At 33.2% G+C, this 21,426-nt stretch overlaps 1 protein-coding gene across 4 annotated transcripts in view; it reads left to right on the plus strand.

The window, feature by feature from the left end:
- Positions 1–21,060, plus strand: part of ODR4 (odr-4 GPCR localization factor homolog) — a 42,308-nt gene extending 21,248 nt beyond the window's left edge. For 2 of the 4 annotated variants that reach the window (XM_059994775.1, XM_059994788.1), the window contains 3 exons: positions 6,336–6,523; positions 15,787–15,897; positions 17,104–19,173. In XM_059994775.1, coding sequence (XP_059850758.1) covers positions 6,336–6,523; positions 15,787–15,897; positions 17,104–17,171 — 367 coding nt within the window. In that variant the 3' untranslated portion in view covers positions 17,172–19,173. Of the gene's footprint in view, positions 1–6,335; positions 6,524–15,786; positions 15,898–17,103; positions 19,174–20,997 lie in introns of those variants that run through there. The other 2 variants (XR_009516590.1, XR_009516592.1) reach the window with 2 other exon arrangements.
- The last annotated feature ends 366 nt before the right edge of the window (positions 21,061–21,426 follow it).

Consider the following 21,426-nt stretch of genomic DNA (forward strand, 5'->3'; position numbering starts at 1 on the left):
TCTCTACCATTTTTCTAGGTTCCACATACATGCGTTAATATACGATATTTGTTTTTCTCTTTCTTACTTACTTCACTCTGTATGACAGACACTAGATCCATCCACATCTCAACAAATGACTCAATTTCGTTCCTTTTTATGGCTGCGTAATATTCCATTGTATATATGTACCACAACTTCTTTATCCATTCGTCTGTCGATGGGCATTTAGGTTGCTTCCGTGACCTGGCTATTGTAAATAGTGCTGCAGTGAATATTGGGGTGCATGTGTCTTTTTGAATTATGGTTTTCTCTGGGTATATGCCCAGTAGTGGGATTGCTGGATCATATGGTAATTCTATTTTTAGTTTTTTAAGGAACCTCCATACTGTTCTCCATAGTGGCTGTATCAATTTACATTCCCACCAGCAGTGCAAGAGGGTTCCCTTTTCTCCACACCCTCTCCAGCATTTGTTGTTTGTAGATTTTCTGATGAAGCCCATTCTGAGCAGTGTGAGGTGATACCTCATTGTAGTTTTGATTTGCATTTCTCTAATAATTAGTGATGTTGAGCAGCTTTTCATGTGCTTCTTGGCCATCTGTGTGTCTTCTTTGGAGAAATGTCTATTTAGGTCTTCTGCCCATTTTTGGATTGGGTTGTTTGTTTCTTTAATATTGAGCTGCATGAACTGTTTATATATTTTGGAGATTAATCCTTTGTCCGTTGATTCATTTGTGAATATTTTATCCCATTCTGAGGGTTGTCTTTTCATCTTGTTTATTGGTTTCCTTTGCTGTGCAAAAGCTTTTAAGGTTCATTAGGTCTCATTTGTTTATTTTTGTTTTTATTTCCATTACTCTAGGAGGTGGATCAAAAAAGATCTTGCTGTGGTTTATGTCAAAGAGTGTTCTTCCTATGTTTTCCTCTAAGAGTTTTATAGTGTCCAGTCTTACATTTAGGTCTTGAATCCATTTTGAGTTTATTTTTGTGTATGGTGTTAGGGAGTGTTCTAATTTCATTCTTTTACATGTAGCTGTCCAGTTTTCCCACCACCACTTATGGAAGAGACTGTGTGTGTTACCATTTTAAAGCCATTAATTTATTAGTGTTGACCATTATGTATAATAGAGTCTTTAATAGGTGTATATGCAATTGATCTTTCTTTTTCTTTCCAATTTATTTTTTTTGTGTGTGTACTAGTTTATATACTTCTCATCTATTCTCTAACAGACTTTACTAGATTTTAAAAAGGCTGGGTCATGGTGTCTTAACCTTTTATAACTATTCCATCTTTTGAGAAACATGAACAGTTTATACCTTTTCAGTAATTTGTATTAGAAAAATTTAGTTTTACTCAAAAAGAAAATATAATATTGAGTATGCTTTTTGAAGCTACACATTTATCTGCCTTTCTACTATTCAGGTGGATTTGCAATTCACAGTTGAGTATGTACATAATTGAAACATACGTTATTAGCTTGTTAAGGGAATATGTTTATTTTTATAGGAGAAAAGCATAGCTCCTGTGCTAACTAACTTCTTTTAGTTATAATAGCCCATATATCAGGTTTGGTGGACTGATTATAATCTTTTGTCTATTCCTAGTATGATAGATACCTGGAATTTCCAGGTTTAACATCTGTCCTTCATGTACTTCACAAATAACCCTGAAGTTATTATTAGTGGAATAACCCATCCACTAATAATGTATAGTTTTGCTGAGACATGAATTTGATTCAGATTGCAATCAAATTGTAGCAATTGGATTGAGAGTTTTGTTTTGTGAAGTATGTAAAACCTGGTCACTTAGCCACCCAGTTAGTCTAGCAGTGTCATCTCTGTGGCTTTGTTTTTGCTGCTTGACTTTGTGTGTGATAACTCTCATGGTATTAAACACTACTTCACTTTCTGAGTAACAGTATGTGTTACAACTGAACTGTGAATTTTAGGATTTTCTGGGACATGGGGATATATCCACCAATAATGCCAAAGATCTACCTTATCACACACATTAGTTAAATATTCCTTTTCATTACAAATGCTTCATAAAAAGGGTATCAAATGACTGCTCTAGTATTCTATTTAGTGAATTAGTATTTTGAAATTTTTACTGACGTCCAATCAGTAAAATTAATTACTTCTAATAACAGTTGTTTATATGTTAAATTTGATATATTAGAAGTTAATGTTATCATCTAATGTTACATTTTTACAAAATGAAAAAATATTTTCACTGATAATTGAGTGGCCTTTGAGCTTGTGGGAAGAGAGAATAGGCAGTGTACTTTGGTGGAAAGAGCAAAGACTGAAGTTCTTGGGTTCTGTGTCTACTCTAACACTACTGGAGTGACTTCAGGTGAATAATTTAGCCTGTCTAAGCATCCACTGTCTTATGTGAAAAACAGGGATTATAGTAGCTATTTTTCGAGCCTGTGAGATGAAAGAAGATGATGTTTTTAAAGTCCCTAATACAGGTTGGTAGGCCAAGCCCTCCTCAAGTAGTAGTTACTATTAAGTTGGAGGTACTGAAGGAAGAGAATTACTTAACAATGGTTGTATTTAAACTTTCTTAACTTCAGGTTTTGTGGAATGTAGCCTTATATTTCAAAAATGAACCAAGTGTAAGTATACATTTTTTGAACTGTAGTAAGAGGATAATTATTCCAGCAACATGTTAGTAGATCTTAAGATAGCAAGATTAAAAAATATATTGCAAGTATAATAATATGAACATGTAAATTTTGAAGTTGAGTATATATACACCCAATTGTTAGATCTTAAATTTAGTCCTCATTTTACTTAGCTTATCTTTCTTTTTTCTTTTCTTTTTTTTTTTTTAAAGGAAGAAATGACTGTCTTTATTCTCAGGTGACATGATTGTGTACACACAAAATCCAAAAGAATCTTTAAAAATAAAACTACTAGAACTAATAAGTGAATTTACCAAGGTCCCAGAATACAAGGTCAATATACATAACTCAATTATATTTCTCTATAGTAAGAAAAAACTGGAAAATTTTTAAAAATTAAATACCATTTATAATAGCATTCAAATAACCATAAAATACTTAGAGATAAAGCTAACAAAATATATATAAGATCTATGTACTGAAAACTATAAAACACTGTCAAGACAAATTAGAAAAGACCTAATAATTAGAGAAAGATGCCATGCTCATGGATTGGAAGACTCAATGTTATTAAGATGTCAACTTTTTCCAAATTGATCTATAGATTCAACATAATGCAGATCAAAATCCCAGCAGGACATTTTTTTTTTAATTCCCTGTTCATCATTTTATTGGAAGTCCTGGGTAGTGCAATAAGGAAACAAAATATATACAGATAGGGAAGGAAAAAATAAAACTTTTCAGATAACGTGATTGTCTATCTAGAAAAGTCACAAGAAATATACAAAAAACTCTTTAATAAGTGACCTAGCAAGATCACAGCGTACAAGGTAATATACAAAGGTCAGTGTTTTCCTATATATGTAAATGAACAATTGGAATTTGCAATGAAAAAATAACATATACAATACAATAGGACCCCGAAAATGAAACTTATGTATAAATATAATAAATATACATGGAAACTGTGTATGGAAAACTATAAAACTCTGATGTAAGAAATCAAAGATCTAAATGAATGGATAGATATTTCTTGTTCATGGATTGAAAGACCCAATATAGTTAAGATGTCAGTTCTTTCCTACTTGATCTATAGATTCAATGAAATTCCTATTGAAATCTCAGCAAGTTATTTTATGGATATCAACTAACTGATTCTAAAGTTTGTATGAACGGGCACAAGACCTAGAATAGCTAGCACAATATTATTTTTTTTGAATTTTATTTATTTTTTTTTTATACAACAGGTCCTTATTAGTTATCGATTTTGTACATATTAATGTGTATATGTCAATCCCAATCTCCCAATTCATGCCACCACCACCACCCCTCCCCCACCATTTTCCCCCCTTGGTGTCCATACGTTCGTTCTCTACATCTGTGTCTCAATTTCTGCCCTGCAAACTGGTTCATCTGTACCATTTTTCTAGGTTCCACATGTATGTGTTAACATACGATATTTGTTTTGCTTATGCTTCTTATATACTGGTAAAATCTTGTAGGTTTGTAATATGGTAAAATCTAGAATGCATGCCATGAAATTAACCTGAACTAGAATATTTTTTGCATGCATAAGGAAGTCTGCAAAGGGCATACTAACATTACATTCTTAATCTTTAAAGTAAACATAGTTTTTAAATTCTGGCTATCCAGATGAAAGAACTTAATACTTCAGGTGACAGTAAAAAAATAATAATAATAAATAAAATATGAACTCCAGTCAGTCCTTTTACTTATTCTGGTCTTCCCCTTTTCTTTCCCTTAAGAAGTATTCCAGACTTTCTTCATTATTCTCTATCAGCCTGCATTCAGTCCTGCCCAACTTACTCTCAGTAGATCACATACTCATTGTGAAAACTGAGGTCATCAATTATGAAATCTCTTACCTTCTTCCATCCCTACATCCACATCCATCCATACTGCCTATCCTCTCAGAACATTTATATTCCTCTTTGCCTGTAGTCATGGTTCCACTCTCTGGATCGCGCTTCTCATCCCTTCATGCAAATGTCTGTTTATCTTTTAAGAGTCAGCTCAGATATTGCCTATTCTACAAAATTTTCTGTAATATTCCAGTATGAGTTAGGATTCTATACTTAACCAGCAAAATCTCAATTCTTATCATATTGGCTTAACTTTAAATTTTTTTCTCTGTTTTGAACTTATTTAAATAATTTTGAACAAAATACTCTGCTATGGGAATTCGCCTAAAGGATTCTTTTTTTGAGTACTTTTTAAGATGTATGTTTTTTTTTAAAGCTTTCCTCTCCCATTTTAAACCTCAGACCAGCTAGAAAACTTGGTCTTATTTAGATAATAAATGTTTAATTTAACTTTAACTTGAAAATTGTAAGCGCTTTTTTTTAATGAGTAGTACAAGTTCATTGCAACCAATTCTTTAACATTTGATTTTATAAGCAAGCATATTTGTCTCTTTTTCAGGCAAACCTAGAATTAATGCAGTTTGAAATTGTTTTAAAATTTTGCATGCCAATTACACTTAGGCCACCTTTGAAAGTTTTGAACTTAACCTGTTTTAAGAAACTATGGCCCAAAATAAAATACTATATTCCTAATATCAATGTGTGGACAGTTTACATGCTATAAGACAAATTGCAGTAATATAATTTTACAGCTAGGAGGCAGTCTGGTCAAAGAGTAAAATTCTCCCAGTTCTCATTTGAAAACAATATATTAAGCAGAATCTGGCAGGAACACATATTTAAGTCATGGCATTTCCTATGACACTTAAGGCATTCTTCATTGTCATGTGTTTGCAGTTATATAAAGCTACCACTTGCTTCTTGATGAGGAAAGGTAGGTTACTGTTAAAGTGAGCCCTGGTTTTCTACTTGGTCTGTACATTGGCAGCTTTTTAAATCATATCCATTGCTGAAAAAAGTCATTCTTTACACAAAATCTCTATCTTTGTTGATACTTCATCAGAGTTATGGTTTTGAGCCAAACAATAATTATGTGTTTATGTTAGAAATTGAGCGAAATGTGTGTGTTGAAAGAAGAATGAAATATTCATTGTTTACTTAGGTCCAGATTATTTTTTCTAAAAATGATTTAAGGCTATTTACAAAAAGGCATTACAAGTGAAGAAGGTAAAGTAGGTATTAATAATGAGAACGAGGCAAAGGGAAAATGAAAAAGAAAGCAAGATGGAGTTGATGGTGAGATTAGTACAGAAAATGTGTATCTTAATGTCCTACACATGCTTGATTAGGGGGCTACATCATGTAAGATGAAGTCAGTGGTGAGATTAGTACAGAAATGAATGCTATCACAACCTATACACTTGATGTAGGTGGGCCGCTAATTTGGCTCTATAAGCTTGCATGAAAAAGGGAAAAATTGTTTAGAAAATTCAGTACTTGTAAGATTAAAACAAAGAAAAACAACTTCTGAGACAAAATTATCTCCTAGGTATTCCTTCATAGGACAGTGGATAATATAAGAATGTATTATCAACAATGTCTTCACATTGAAGGCAGTGGTGAGTTTATATTTCATGGGAGTATCATTTATGTCCCTTGCAGAGGCCTTAGGTATTGAGTTAAAGAATTCAGTAAGCAATTTTGTGCGAGATCAATTAGAAAATGAAAAGACCTTTTAAGGTTTTATTTCTTTTGGCATATGCTTTCATGTACTTACACAATATTTATCACTGATACCAGTGACAGACCTGTCTAAATACTGATATTGTTTCTTCTCCTTTTAGATTCTGAAAAAGAGTTCCACATCCTCCCTCACCGAGTTTTTGTCCCCATTCCGGGATCCACTGTAATGTTATGTGATTATAAATTTGGTGATGAGTCAGCTGAAGAAATTAGAGACCATTTTATAGAGATGTTAGATCATATGATTCAAATAGAAGATTTGGAAATTGCAGAGGAAATAAACACAGGTAATTATATGAGGTTATTTAAGAACCAGAGTAGACTATAGCTGAGGTTACCTATGGGACATCTAGTTTAAGTATCATGTCTTTAGATTTCCTTAAAGCTAGTTCTCTTTGATACTTTTGAGACATTTAAAAATGTGTCTGTTTTTCTACACAGTATATAAACATGCAGTGTTTTCCTGGAAAATTGTACCAAAATTTAAGATACTTTAGATTTTTCCAAGTCTAGCAAGTAGATCTTCATAAAACAAGTTCAGTCTTAAACAGGTAGAAATATATAGCTTTAAGGGATTTCTTTTATTATAAGAGAAGTTTTCTCAAAATCTGTTATTTTAATTATTTGGTTAAGCATCAGGTTACAGAAGTTTTTTTAAACACTTTATTAAACATCTCCATATGATTTGCTGTTATTTTCCTGTCCCCTTCATATAATTGGGATACTAAGCTAAAATGGGCAGTTCCAAAAATTAGATCAAGATTATTTTTACAGAGCATAGATTTGCCATACTATGTAATTGAGTACACATATTCTTCCCCTAACCATTACTTTCATATTTCATCTTACATTTTAAAAGGTTTTTTTTGTTTTGCTTTGCTTTGCTTTGTTTTTGTTTCTAGTGAGAGTAGGATATGAAAACGTGTCTATAAATAAATGTGTTTGACAGTCTTCCTGAAACATTTTAAAAATATGTGGTAAAAGTAGTTATTTGCAAGTATCCATAAATACTTGAGTATCTAGACATTTATCAGTCTTGAAATTTCTGATATCATAGTAGAAAGTCTTTAGGTTACTTCTGAATATAAATGTTTATGAAATTTGAATATAACGATTTTTAAGTGCTTTTTCTAATTCTGATTTCTTAGTTATTCTTCTATTGCTTAACTAATTCCCATTCCCCACAAGAGTAGAGTGATTGAGTCCTGTTGTTTCTATGGTGAATCAAGTAAGTATTTGGTTGGTGAATTCAAATCTATCAGTAAAGCCTCAGGTTAGTTGGAGATCACCAGGCTTGTTTTTTCAACAACTCCAAGTTCATATCAATCATGTGGAATAGTAAGTTTGTTTTAAAGGGGAAAAAAAAAAACCCTCTAAATTGCTCAGTAAAAGATGTTAAAGCTGCAGCTATGTTTCAGTCCTCTGAAAACTAATATTTTTAAAAGTATAGCTATAGAATATTCTCTAAGGGATAGATTTTGGAGTAGACTGGTAGAAATGTTTGCTACTTTGTGAAATATGTTTTTCCAGATTAGCGACTACGCTGTTTCTTCCAACTAATCTTAGAGTCATGAGGGCAGAGATTTTTGTTTGCTTTTGCTTACTTCTGTCACTAGTGCCTAACAGTAGTTCTTGACCAACTCTATTGTTGATAACTTGAATTAGTTTTACATGGGATCATTAGAGTTGACCTGGTTCATCCTCTTTCATATAATACTGAAATCTATGGGTATTTAGACTTTTTTCTTCCTTATTCTGAATTCCAGTCTGCCTTCCTGAAACCTCTACTTTTTCAGTAATCTGTAGCAATTAAACATGAGTACGGTTGACACTTGAACAGTACAGGAGCTAGGGGTACTGACTTCCATGTGGTCGAAAATTCATGTATGATTTTGCAGTTGGCCCTCCATATCTGCAGTTCTGCATCCACAGATTCAGCCAACTGTGGATTGTGTAGTACTGTAGTATGTATTTATTGAAAAAAATCCAAGTATAAGTAGACCTGTGCATTTCAAACCCATGTTGTTCAAGTGTCGACTGTACTGCTTCTTTATTGAGGCCTTGCTTTAAGTTTAAATTGAGGGCAGTTGTCATGTTCTAAATATTTCAAAGCCAAATACTCCCATATACCTTTAACTGTTCTCATTATTACAGTTTCTAGACCTCATTTTTCCTTACCACCTTATTTACCTTTCTTTAGATTAGACATTTTTAACCTGTGGTGTCCAAAATTTTGGGGTCATAGTTGGCTATCAGGAGATCCCTAAACCGCTTGAACATAATTGTATAATGTTTTCCTGGGGGAAAGATCTATAGCTTTCAAAGGGTTGGTGACCTAAGAAGGATTAAAAACTGCTTTTTAAAATATCAGTATAGTCTGGCTTGCCTTTCTTGAGATATGTTACCCTGAATTGAACCTAATACTCCAATAATATTAGCTATTGTTTTTATAGAACCTGCTATGTGCCAGGCACCGTTTTAAGAGCCTTACAGTTGCTAAATCATTTAGTCCTTATAAGAACCCTATAATGATTATTATACTATTGTTAGCTCAGTTTTCCCAATAAGAGAATTGAGGCTCAGAAAGGTCAAGTAATTTTTTCAGGGTTACATAGCTAATAAATGGTGGAGCTGGAATTTAAACATAGGCAGTTTGGTTTTAGAGTCTGCTTTTTTTCCGACAGTTTTGTTTTACTGCCTTTCTGTGACACTTAACCAGGACAGACTATAGGGTTATTACTTTCCATGATCTAGGTACTTATTTTAGTCTAGCCCTCTTAATTCCATCATTTAAAACAATTTTTTTAACTTAAATAAATGATGTTACATCATCCTCATTTAATTTCATCTTATGTCAGTGTAATTTCTCACTTGTTGGCTAGAAGCTTGGATCTGTTATCGTATGTAGTTTTCATATTCTTTTGAATTATTTGTCACACTTTTAGTGCATATTACATTGCTGAATTAAGTATGACTAAGGGAAGCACTGTATGCAAAACTTGCCCCATTCACAACTTACTTTAAAAATCAGATATAAAAGAATAGGAAGAGAGAGATTTCATTTAGATTTTTTTAAGACTACCATCTGTCTGAAATATTTTTATCTTGTTTAATTTTGTGTCATATTTTAAACATAAGCATTTATAGACTAGTTTGTATTTTATTCAATACTTTATAAGTAATACTTTAAAAATAGTTACAGTTATTAATCTCAATAACAGATTAATATCCATTGTTTAAATTGCTAAAACAGATTAAAATAAAAATCCAAGTAGCTTTCACCACTGTAATACATTCTTAAGGAGGCAACTATGGCAGCCTTGCTTGACAACCTCCCACAAATAAAACTAAAACCTAATAAATTAAAACCCATATGAAACAATTTTATATTGCATTTCAGCAAACATTTATTGATTTTTCCATAAGGTTCACAAGGAAAGGAACTTTTCCTTTCTTGCTCACTGCTGTCATTTCTAGCACTTTCCTAAGAACCTAGCCTTAACACATTGTAGGTACTCAGTAAATATCTGTTGACTGAACAAATTATTGATTTTGTCAGTCCTAGGGTTTGGGAACCAAAATTCAATAAGATACTGATTCTGTCTTCAAGGAGCTAAATGGAATTTTTTTTTAACCTGGGTAGATAATTTTATGTGCTCAGACTAGGTGGGTGCCTCCATTATACTTAATCATAGTTTTTTGCTGCTTTTTTGCATTAGTTTCCATTCTTGTAATTATTGAACTCATCAGTTGCATGTTTAATATTAATTTTTCATATTAGACTGCAAATTTCTCAAGAGTATTTATTTCTCTATCTGAGTTCCATGCCTAAAACATGATAGGTATTCATAAATATTTGTTCCTAACTGACTGACATATACTGAATTGGTCATTTTTAGGAAACTATAGCACAGCTTTTTTTAATACTTATTTTATGCTTGGAAAATTGTAAGCTTATGCCAAGCAAGATATAAGGTTTTTAAGGTTTGTGTAGTGCACTACACTGAACATGATGAAGATTTTGAAAGGATATAATGGTCATAGCTCTATGGCTCAATAGTTCAGAACGTTTTAAGGGATATAGAACATTAAAAATATATGACAACATGTAACACTAATTGTTGCCCCGTAAATATTAATTCTAGTTTACAGCATTTAGTATGTCTATTTGTTAGATGTTTATTAAGCATTTGCTCTGTTCAAGGTAGGGTTTTAGATGACAAATCAATGGCCAGATTCCTTTCCTCAAGAAGCCTATAATCTGACTTGGAAGATAGAATTGTATGCATTATTAATTATTGCAGGGCATGTAGTAAGGTCCAAAGAGTAACTAAGAACTCAAGAACATCAAGATTAATGATCATAATTTTAGGGTCTCTAGTGATTTGGCTAATAATTCATTCAGAAAAAATATTTTGATGGTAGGTTAGCAATAACCTGTAATCTATAGTAAGAAAGGTTTGACATTAGTATTTTCAAATTTTAGTAAATTCTTTCCATTTTTTCTTTCTTTATTATTACTGTTACATTTCACTTTAACTAGAGGTTAGTTCAATAATACAGGAATGAACAGAGAATTATCAGAATATTTAGCACAGGCATTATCCCTGTAAGTGATTCAGAGCAGGTAACATTTTTTTTTTTTTATAAATTTATTTATTTATTTTTGGCTGCATTGGGTCTTCGTTGCTGCGCACTGGCTTTCTCTGGTTGCAGCGAGTGGGGCTACTCTTCGTCGTGGTGCGCAGGCTTCTCATGGCGGTGGCTTCTCTTGTTGCGGAGCACGGGCTCTAGGCGCACAGGCTTCAGTAGTTGTGGCACGCAGGCTCCAGAGCGCAGGCTCAGTAGCCGTGGCACACGGGCTTAGTTGCTCCGCGGCATGTGGGATCCTCCCACACCAGGGCTCGAACCCGTGTCCCCTGCATTGACAGGCGGACTCCCAACCACTGCGCCACCAGGGAAGCCCCAGGTAACATTTGAGTTCATTTTCAAGGATGAATACAGTAAAAGTAACCCTAAGCTGTTTAGGAATTGAACATTGGCATCAGATTTATTGTGGCCAAGAATAGGACTTGTCTAGAATTATATTATTTTTGCTTCATCAAGTATTTATTGAATTAGAAGGAATGATATAGTTATTTAGTAGCAAAATAACACATTCCAAATTATGGGATAGGGTAAAAGCATAAACATTTTAATAGAAAAATTAAGTGCTTTTACATATACATTCAGTTGGTTTAGAATTATGTTCACCTTTTCATTTATTCTTTCATTTATTAATTTATTCAAAAACATTAGATGCATAATTTTACCAAGATGTTTTAGCTGAGTCCAGGTCTTCCACTTACAGCTGTGTAACCTTGAACAAGTCCTTTCTGAACCCCAAATTCTTTTGGTGTTGGTACTAGAATTTAGTAAAAATGTTAGAGAAAATAACTTTCTAAACAGAAAGAGATACATAAATGTAAGGTGATATTTACTAGAATTATTATAAAACTTTTAAATAATGGACCTTCTGAATTATAATGAAAAACATTAACGTATAAGAATAATGCTATATAGTGTGTATAGATTTTCCTAATTATTTGAAATTAGGGTTTCCAGGTAAAATAAACAATGAAAAGTGGAGTTCAAATGTTCAAATTCAAACTTGAAATCAATTACTGTACATTTAGGATTGTTAAACTTGTTATAAGTATCAAGCTTTATTTTCCAAGTATTTGATGTTACTATTTGCTTGATTATTTAATTATTTCTGTTCTGTAATGTAGTTGCTATGTTTAAAATACGTGTTTTGCCAAGTAAGTATTTTAAAATAACATACTTTAAAATGATTTAAGGAATGAAGAACAATTTGTTTGTCAAAATGACTCACTTAAGGTGAGGGATAACTGTGGCTTTAAAATTTCTTAAATGTATTAGTCATCTCCTGGTAGATATTAACTTAATAATTCAGATGTACTTTATGTACAGTTTCAGCAAATTTGGAGACACCCATTTAAAATCTGGTGAAACCCATCTTTGCCAATTCTGTCTTGATATCAGAGGTGAACTTAATTTTCATTGCTTGGTTAAACATTGATAATTTAATTATAAAGGAAAAAAAGTAATGCTGAAAATGTGTTTTAATGGCTGAATCACTGACTAGTGAAACCTCGTTAACTTAGGATTTAGGGATCTGGAAGATGACACCTAACTAAGGAGTTCAAGTGCTAGCATTTCATTTTAAGCTTCTAAATAGTCCTACCTATCAGCAGCTTGGAATGAAATTGAATATATATACAATTTAACATGCATTCATCTTGGCCCTTGTCTTCTCCTTTGTTGACAGTTGTTTAAGAAAGGTTGCTTTCTTACATGAATAATTTGAGATTTGTCTGCAGTTAAAATTACCTGGTTTTAAGGAATGGTTAAGATCTAATTTCCTATTGAATCACATGTCCTTTGCATTTAAAGTTCAGATGACGTTAAGGTATTGGTAAAAATGACAGTATCTGAGGTTTGAATTAAGTTCTTCATGGCCCCACCAAAAACAGACAAACAAATTGTTATGGTAAGGATTTATTCATCCTTGAAAAATGCTCTGCTTCAGTAAAATTGTCTCAGCTTTGTATCAAATCAATATGATTTTGAATGACAGATTTTATATATTTATTTATTTATTTATTTTTGGCTGTGTTGGGTCTTCGTTTCTGTGCGAGGGCTTTCTCTAGTTGCGGCGAGCAGGGGCCTCTCTTCATCGCAATGTGCAGACCTCTCACTGTCGCGGCCTCTCTCGTTGCGGAGCACAGGCTCCAGACGCGCAGGCTCAGCAGTTGTGGCTCACGGGCCCAGTTGCTCCGCGGCATGTGGGATCCTCCCAGACTAGGGCTCGAACCCGTGTCCCCTGCATTGGCAGGCAGACTCTCAACCACTGCGCCACCAGGGAAGCCCCCTGAATGACAGATTTTAAAATGGAAATAGCAGAGCAATGGAATGTCTTTTTTTAATAGAAGTAAATTGTTTATACAGAGGACTTGACCTCTTAGAGCATGCAGTTCTTCACAAATAACAAATTAGTATTAAATGTGTGAGTAATATGACATGACAAATAAAACCATTTTTGTGCTCTTTATCTATAGGTACTCAAGTAAAAAAGTAAAAAATTTCCTGTAGCAAATAGGTATAATTCATGCTTCATCCATTATTTTTGTTTTTATCTGAGATAAGGATTTTAGTGGCCCAAAGAAAAAGCTTTTTAGCAGTGATATTTGCTAAAAGAAAAAGCCGAAGTTCTGTGTGTGTGTGAGTGTATGTTTTTAAAATGAATAAAATTGTACTCTCCATTCAACTTTTAGACATATGGATGAAGTTAGGGGAAATTTTAAGCTGGTGGGCTAATGTATTCTAGAAGTAAAGTGTTACAGCCCCCGAGAAAACTGGATGCTGTAGAAATATGGAAGACTGAATAATTCTGGAGACAGTTCATGAGAATTTGTTGGCCTTTGTGACTAGTTTGATATGGGAGTAGAACAAAAGAGAAGAACGTTTTGTGTTTGTTTTTAAAGTACTTTAGTCATATGCTCAAAGAGGGAAAAAAAGAACAGTTTTGCCTTGATTCTAATGAGGTGACTACTAAGGATTATTTCTCAAAATGGCAAACTTCATGGGAAATTGATGAGAAGCAGGCAAATTTTTTTTCATGCATTTCGGTACCACAGTTAATTATTTCAGTAAGTTATGTGTCATCCTTGTGAACACATCTGCATGTGCCAGTATGTTGGTATACAAAGATGTCTATAAAAGATATTTTAAATCCAAGCAATAAGCTATTTTACTTTGAATTTAAACAGTAGTAGTTACTGTGTCACTCTGGGGTTCTCTTCTCTTCTTTGTAAATAAAAGGATCAACATGAAGTTCAGTTAACCCTTGAACAACATGGGGGTTAGGGGCACTGACCCTCACGCAGTTGAAAATCCACATACAGCTTCAGTTGGCTGTCCGTATGGGCAGTTCCCCATCCATGGATTCAACCAACCATGGATCATATAGTATGTATTTAGTGGAAAAAAATTTGCGTATGAGTAAGTGGATCCATGCAGTTCAAACCCATGTTGTTTAAGTATCAACTGCAGTTGTTTTCAAACATAGTTCCCTTGAGTTCTATAGAACAGCACTCTGCTGTCACCTCTTAGGGAAGGAGGGAGTATGACTCCAGGAGTCCTTCATCCCTGCTTCAACCAGAGTAATTCTGCTTTACATACTGGGATTTTCTGTCAGATTTTCTAGCACTAGTTTAAAAAAAGAAAACCATTGGTCTGTGTGATCCCTAAGGATGTTTTCAGTTTAGACACTTTTAGTCAGTGTTAAATAAATTCAGCTTGGCTAACCTAAGCAAATTATTGTTACCATAATGAAGTAGAAAGAGAACTTGTATTTGAATCCTCATTCTGTTGCCTATGACCCTCAAATACGCACTTAATGTCCCAGGTTTTATTTTCCAACTATAAATGAGATTATGTACTTACTTTGCTTAACATTGAATTGTTTTAAGGTCAAACTTATGGTCCCAATTTGCTTATGTAATTCAGGTTAGATCAAGAGTCAGCAAACTTTTTCTGTATAGGGCTAAATAGTAAATATTTTAGGCTTTGCAGAGCATGTAAGGTCTGGCCCATGGGCTGCACTTTGGCCCATGGCTACAGTTTGCTGATCCCTACTTTTATTATTACTGATTACTTAAAATTATTAATTGCCAAAACCATCAATAAGAATATTATAAATTAATCCCAATTAAGAGCAAAATTTACCCTTTCCTATCTAGTTTGATTTTTGGTATCATTTATCTCCACTACCATATAGTAATCAGATTATAATTTGTGGGAGTCATTCAGAACTGGCTCTGTGGCTCCTTGGTTTTGATCAGTCATAAAAGTACATAAAGTATTTTTTTTTAAGATAGAAGCTGAGGTCATTGAATTGAATCGCTCTTTTCTTTTTTTAAAATTTTATTTATTTTTGGCTACATTTGGTCTTCGTTGCTGGGCTCAGGCTTTCTCTAGTTGTGGAGAGTGGGGGCTATTCTTCGTTGTGGTGCGCAGGCTTCTCATTACGGTGGCTTCTCTTGTTGCAGAGCACAGGCTCTAGCTGCGCGTGCCTCAGTAGTTGTGGCACGTGGGCTCAGTAGTTGTGGCTCGCGGGCTCTAGAGTGCAGGCTCAGTAGTTGTGGCACACAGGGCTAGTTGCTGTGCGGCATGTGGGATCTTCCTGGCCCGGGGCTCGAACCCATGTCCTCTGCATTGTCAGGTGGATTCTTAACCACTGCGCTACCAGGGAAGTCCCCATAAAGAATTTTTTAAAGTACATCAGTTTGATATATAGTCCATGAAATTTAATTCGCCTGCATTTGATAAAGAGCAAGTTTAAAAAGTCAAGTTGAAAAAAAAAAAAAAGTCAAGTTGAAGGAAAATGGAGTTCACTGTATGTTTTTTATAATGTTCTTTAAAACTCATTTTTAAGCAGTAATTATTCTTATTTTATTTAGGATTTATTTTTATTATCCTCTTGCAGCCTGTGTAAGTTCCTCTATGAATACTGAAGCTTCATTGGACAACACAGATGATGAACCACCAAAACAGCCAATTAAAACTACAATAGTGTTGAAAATTCAGCAAAACATAGGTATTATATTTCTTCTATAACATTGAAAAGATGGTATTTTGGATTTGAGTTTTCTTGTTACTTTAAAATTATTTTCATTTCATTTCTTAAAAGAGCTAGATTAAGCTAGTATTTATTGAATATTATAGAAAGTGGTATGCCCTGAGAGATAGAAAGATTTTTAAGTAAAGCATTGTCTCAAGTGCCCTAAAAGATGACACTTCCTATTAAATGTTTTGGTGTTTTTAGAAGAAACACATGTTGAGTTTTGGGAATCAATTAGTATAGTAGGGCCAGTGTTTTCCAAGCTGGTGTTCCAGGATTGCTATTGTGGAAGATTTTGATAGGTGCTCTATGAAAAAAGTCAAATTCAAGTCTGGAAATTCTGATGTATTTTAGTATTTTAAAGGCTCCAAGAAGTGTGGCAGTTACTTTAACATTTTTCAGACTTATTGATCAAAGAACATGTAGACTGTTGTTTAGTTGAATGCCAATTTGAGAAATGCTTTATAAGCATTAAGATTTTTGACTGACTGAGAGAAGCCAGAAACTTTGGTTATTTTTCATGTCAGTTACTCATAAGTTAAGTTAATTACCTAAATTCTTTGTACCTAAGTGTGTGTGTGTGTGTGTGTGTGTGTGTGTCTGGACTACTCTGGTCAGTTTTCTTTTTGTTGTTGTTTTTTAACTTAAAATAGGAAAAAAAATTAAAAGTTACCAACCCAAGCTTAATAATTCTTAGATTTTAGTTTCTGTAGTTTTCAATAGCTATATAAATGACTTCGCATGGTAATTACTGAGGACTCCTCCCCATTGGAGATGTCTTTTTGGTTTAAGCTAAGTAGCATGAGACAGCTAAAATGTCAATATAAATATTTATAGAAGCCTTTTTAAGTATGTATTAGTTTGTCTCTTAGATGTGTGTGAGTGCACTCATGTATAAGAAAGATAATTTTTTATTTTAAGGTGTTAACGAAGGTGGTGAAGTATATGATTACCAGTCCAACTTTGTAAAATATAATTTTCAACGTATTGCTATATTTTCCTCTAAGACTTTGCTGGCTTTTCATGCCTGTATATGTGTGTGTTTAAGTATATGTATTTGTGTGTGTATGTTGTTCTTGTTGTTTAGGCCCATCAGTTACCGACATTTCAAAGCCTAGGATCACTTAAGCCTTTCTTTTGCTCATTCCATTTCCATTTGTTTTTTGTTTGTTTTACTTTTAGGTGTGATTGCAGCATTTGCAGTTGCAGCCCTTGCTGCGGGTATCTCCTTTCATTACTTCAGTGATTAGGGTGAGGCACAAAGAGCTTCCTGATCATCCAGAGAACACTGACCAACAATTATGAATAATAATGATGCAAACAATCCATCTGCGTCTAAGACAACAGCAGTCAGATCTGCTGCCATAATGCCTATTAGGTGTGTTTCTGACTAAAATGAAATCACCAGCTGCCTTGTTTAGCCCTGCTTATATTATAGGTGGCTCAGGCTTCCAAGAATAAAGTTATGAATCTAGATGGAAGTTGCATGTAACAAATCGTTATTATCTGTTTTTTAAAATGTTCAAAATCATGGTTTATTTTCATAGATTTTAGTCCTGTTGACCTGAACCACAGGTCAGGACATTGGAAATTTGAATAGTCAGGGTTGACTGAATATATTAGTAATAGAACAATAGAAATTTCTGCAAAGTGGGGCAAAAACTTATTGGATAAGTTCATAGTTTAGGACCTTTCTATACTGATTCCAAAATACTGATTGAGTTCTGTTTGAGGGGTAGGAAACCTCTCCAGACCTCTTGAATCAGCAAGGATTGTCATAAATCATGAGCTTTCTCTGGTTAGTATATCATAACCTAATATATTAAATAAGACTTTTGCTTCCGGTAATATATTAGGTACTGCAAAACAGCTAGATCCTGAATACAATCTCCTTTTGAATACATTAATAGGCTCAAAGAAAGTAGGGGAAATCTCCAAGAACTACACCTCTATTTTTTCTCCCTGACAATGGAACACATTTTGATATGGAAATTGTGAAAACTATATTAAGCATAAGGTTGACAGTGGTTGCCTGGGTGACAAATACCAATTGCAGCACTGCCATATGCAGTTTTCCTTAGACCAGAAACAAGGAGATAAATCTGAATCTGAGATGTCCCATCCAGGACAGTTGAAGTGGGCCTCAGTTTGTAATACCCTATAGTTTCTGGCAGAAACAAGATATAGGCCCCAGGTTCCTGTAGATTAAGATAAGCAGTATTATTCATGGCTGGAGATCACCAGGTGCAAGTTGAAACTAGCTAGCTTGAGAAAGAACCTGTAGATATAAACTTTGGACTCAATTTTCCAAGGTCTTATCATCAACATACATGAAGGATGGAACCACAGACTGATCTGAAAAAGAAACAAGTGGAACTGCTTGATGAGAAATGTTACTTGCAATTTAAAAAAAGAAAAACCCTTAGACATGTTGAATATCATATTAGACTCAGCTGAAGAGACAATACATAAACTGGAAGCTAGATATAAGGAAATTATCCAATGTGCAGCCAGGAGAAACAAGGTGTTAGAAAATATAAATATTAAGGAAAAGATAAGAGATATAGAAGGAAGAATTATGAATACTAGAAGTACCAGCAGAAGAGAATAGAGAGGATGGAGGAGTGGCAATATTTGAAGAGATAACAGAATTTTCCACATTTGTTGGAAAAACACGAATTCATAAGTTCAGGAAGCACAGTGTATCCCAAGCATATATAGATAAAATCCAAGCCTAAACCCAGTGTAGTATAACTGTGAGATACCAAACAGAGGATTCTTAAAGCAATCAAAGGGGGAAAAAGATTATCAGTGAAGGCAAGACATACTTCAGAAAGCTTCTCAACAGCAACAATGTACTCCAAAGGTGGTAGAATAGTGCCTTCAAAATTCTGAGAAAAACAATTGTCAACTTGGAATCTGTATGAAGCAAAACTGAAATAAATACATATTCAAGTGAAAAACAGATCTTACCGTCAGTGGAACTTCTTTAAAGAAATTGCAAAAGGATTATCTTCAAGAAGGAAAATAATTCCAAAAGGATGATCTGAAATTGAAGAACTAGTAAGCAAATAAATGAAAAACATGTAAATCAAAAGTGTTGTTTGTATAAAACAATCGTAATGAAAGAAGTGTTTATAAGAAGCAAGATTGTAACTAAATAAAACTAAATAAACATTTTATGCAACATTAATGTGGACTTTTAAAATAGGATATAATTGAAAAACTGGACAGTAGCTTATAAGATGGGGGGGTGATTAGAATTAAAGTGTTCTGAAGTGTTTTATTATTCAGAAAATGGGTTAAGGTACTGTTTAACTTTGAAATTATGTTAAATATGTGTAGTAAAATTTCAAGTGTAACTGCTAAATAATAGATATGGGATGAATCATTCCAAAGAAAAAAGTTAAAAATATGGAATAAGAAGACAATACCTCAATACAAAAAAAAGGGAAAGAAATTAGGGGTGGGGGAAGTACAAAATTAGTAAGATAAATAGTAACAAGTCAAATAATTAAAATAACTATGAATAGGCTAAACCCAGTTAAAAACATTGATTCAGTTTTTTTAAAAATCAGCTATAGGCTGACATGGGATTTTTTAAAGGATAAAAAAATGCACTAGGCAAATAGCAAAAGAAAACTTATGTAGCTTTGGTGCTATCAACTCAAAATTAGACTTTATTATAGTATTATAAAAGATGGTGAAGACCACTAAATAATGGTAAAAGGATCAGTTTATTAGGAATATATACAATTTTAGATTTGTATATGCTTTATAAAATGGCCTCAAAATGTATAAACTCTAGGGCTGAACCAACAAATTGAAAGCAGTGGGTGATTTTAACAGCTCTCAATTACTAATAAATCAACTAGACAAAAAATGAATGAAAACACAGTTTTGAATAATGCAATTAACAATGCTGATTCGATGAACATATTTAGAATAATCAACAGAATATTCTTAAGCATTGTGTATTAGCAAAAATTGACCATGTATTAGGCATGAAGTAAGTTACAATAAATTTCAAAAAATTAGTATTAAATAATAAGAAATAACTTAGGTTAATTTTTTTTAATCATGGTTTTACAAGTTTAAAAAAACTTCATAGATGAAAAAAAAAACATAATTAGTACCTAATTATAAATACTACATTTGGAAAAATTGGGTGATGCAGCAGAAAGAGCGCTTAGAGGGGAATGGTTTTAAATGCTTAAATTAAAGGCTAAGTGTATAACTTAGGAAAAGGACAACAGAATAAACACAGTATAGAAGCAAGGAGTCAGAGGAAAGGAAAGAAATCAATGAATTAGAAAACATAGAATCACAATGTCAAAGTTGTTTTCATGACAAAACAAATTGGCATGTTTGAACAAGAAGAAAACAGGGCTAAAGTAAACAATATAAAGATTGAAAAATGGGTCCTAACCCACAGCAGAGATGAAAATGATAAGAGACTACCAGGAGCATCTTAATGTATGAAAACAGACAAAATAGACCAAGGTCTAGAAAAGTGCCATTTCCTTAAATTGGCTGAAGAAGAAATACACAAGCTACATGGACTTAATAGTATTGAATAGAAAATACTTTTAAAATTTTTGATAAAGAACATCTAGCTCATGTTTACAGATGTTTTACTCTTTCAACGACCATACTATTTCAACATATTATACAAACTCTTCCAAAGAATATATAATGAGGGAATACTCTTCAGCTCATTTTGTGAGGCCTATATAACTTTTATTGATACTAGAACCAGACACATTTGGTAGGAGAAAAGAAAATTACAGACTAATAGCACTTATTAAGGCAGATCTGAAAGTCAAAACCAGTATTGATGAACTGAATTCAACATTATGTAAAAAAGGATAATGCATCATGGTGAGTTGCATACATTAAAAATCAGGAACATGACAAGGATACCTATTATCACTACTTCTATTCATCAATGTCCTGTAAAAAAATGAGCAAAAGACAGAAACCAGGTACCCTTAAACACATGAAACACATGAAAAGATGTTTAATTTCAAGTGATCAACTAATTAAGACCACAATGAATAATATTTCTTCTGACAGATTGAAAAATTAAGAAATATGCAATACCAATGAAGAAGATGTACATCAAGAAGATATCTAAAGGTGGGGTTGTTTGGCATTATCTTGTAAGGTTAAGCATCTGTGTACTCTAAAACCTAACCATTCTACTTCTACATACATACCTTAGAGAAATTCTTGCATTTGTGCACAAGAGTACGTGTGTGGGAATGTTCAAGGCAGCCCTGTTTGAAACCACCCAAATGTTCGCTGACAAGAGAATATAAAAAATAAATTGTGGGTTTTGTAATTTTATTTGGCAGTGAGAATGACCTGAGAATAAAGTGATGATTAAATAAAGCAAGTCTTAGAAGCCTACATGCAGTTTTATAAAGATTAAAAACAAGCAAATCTAAACTATATTATGTTGGAATACATATATTTGTGTAAACTCTTCTGTTGTTTTTTAAG

This window comes from Delphinus delphis, chromosome 1 (genome assembly GCF_949987515.2).
Source record: "Delphinus delphis chromosome 1, mDelDel1.2, whole genome shotgun sequence".
Taxonomy (NCBI): domain Eukaryota; kingdom Metazoa; phylum Chordata; class Mammalia; order Artiodactyla; family Delphinidae; genus Delphinus; species Delphinus delphis.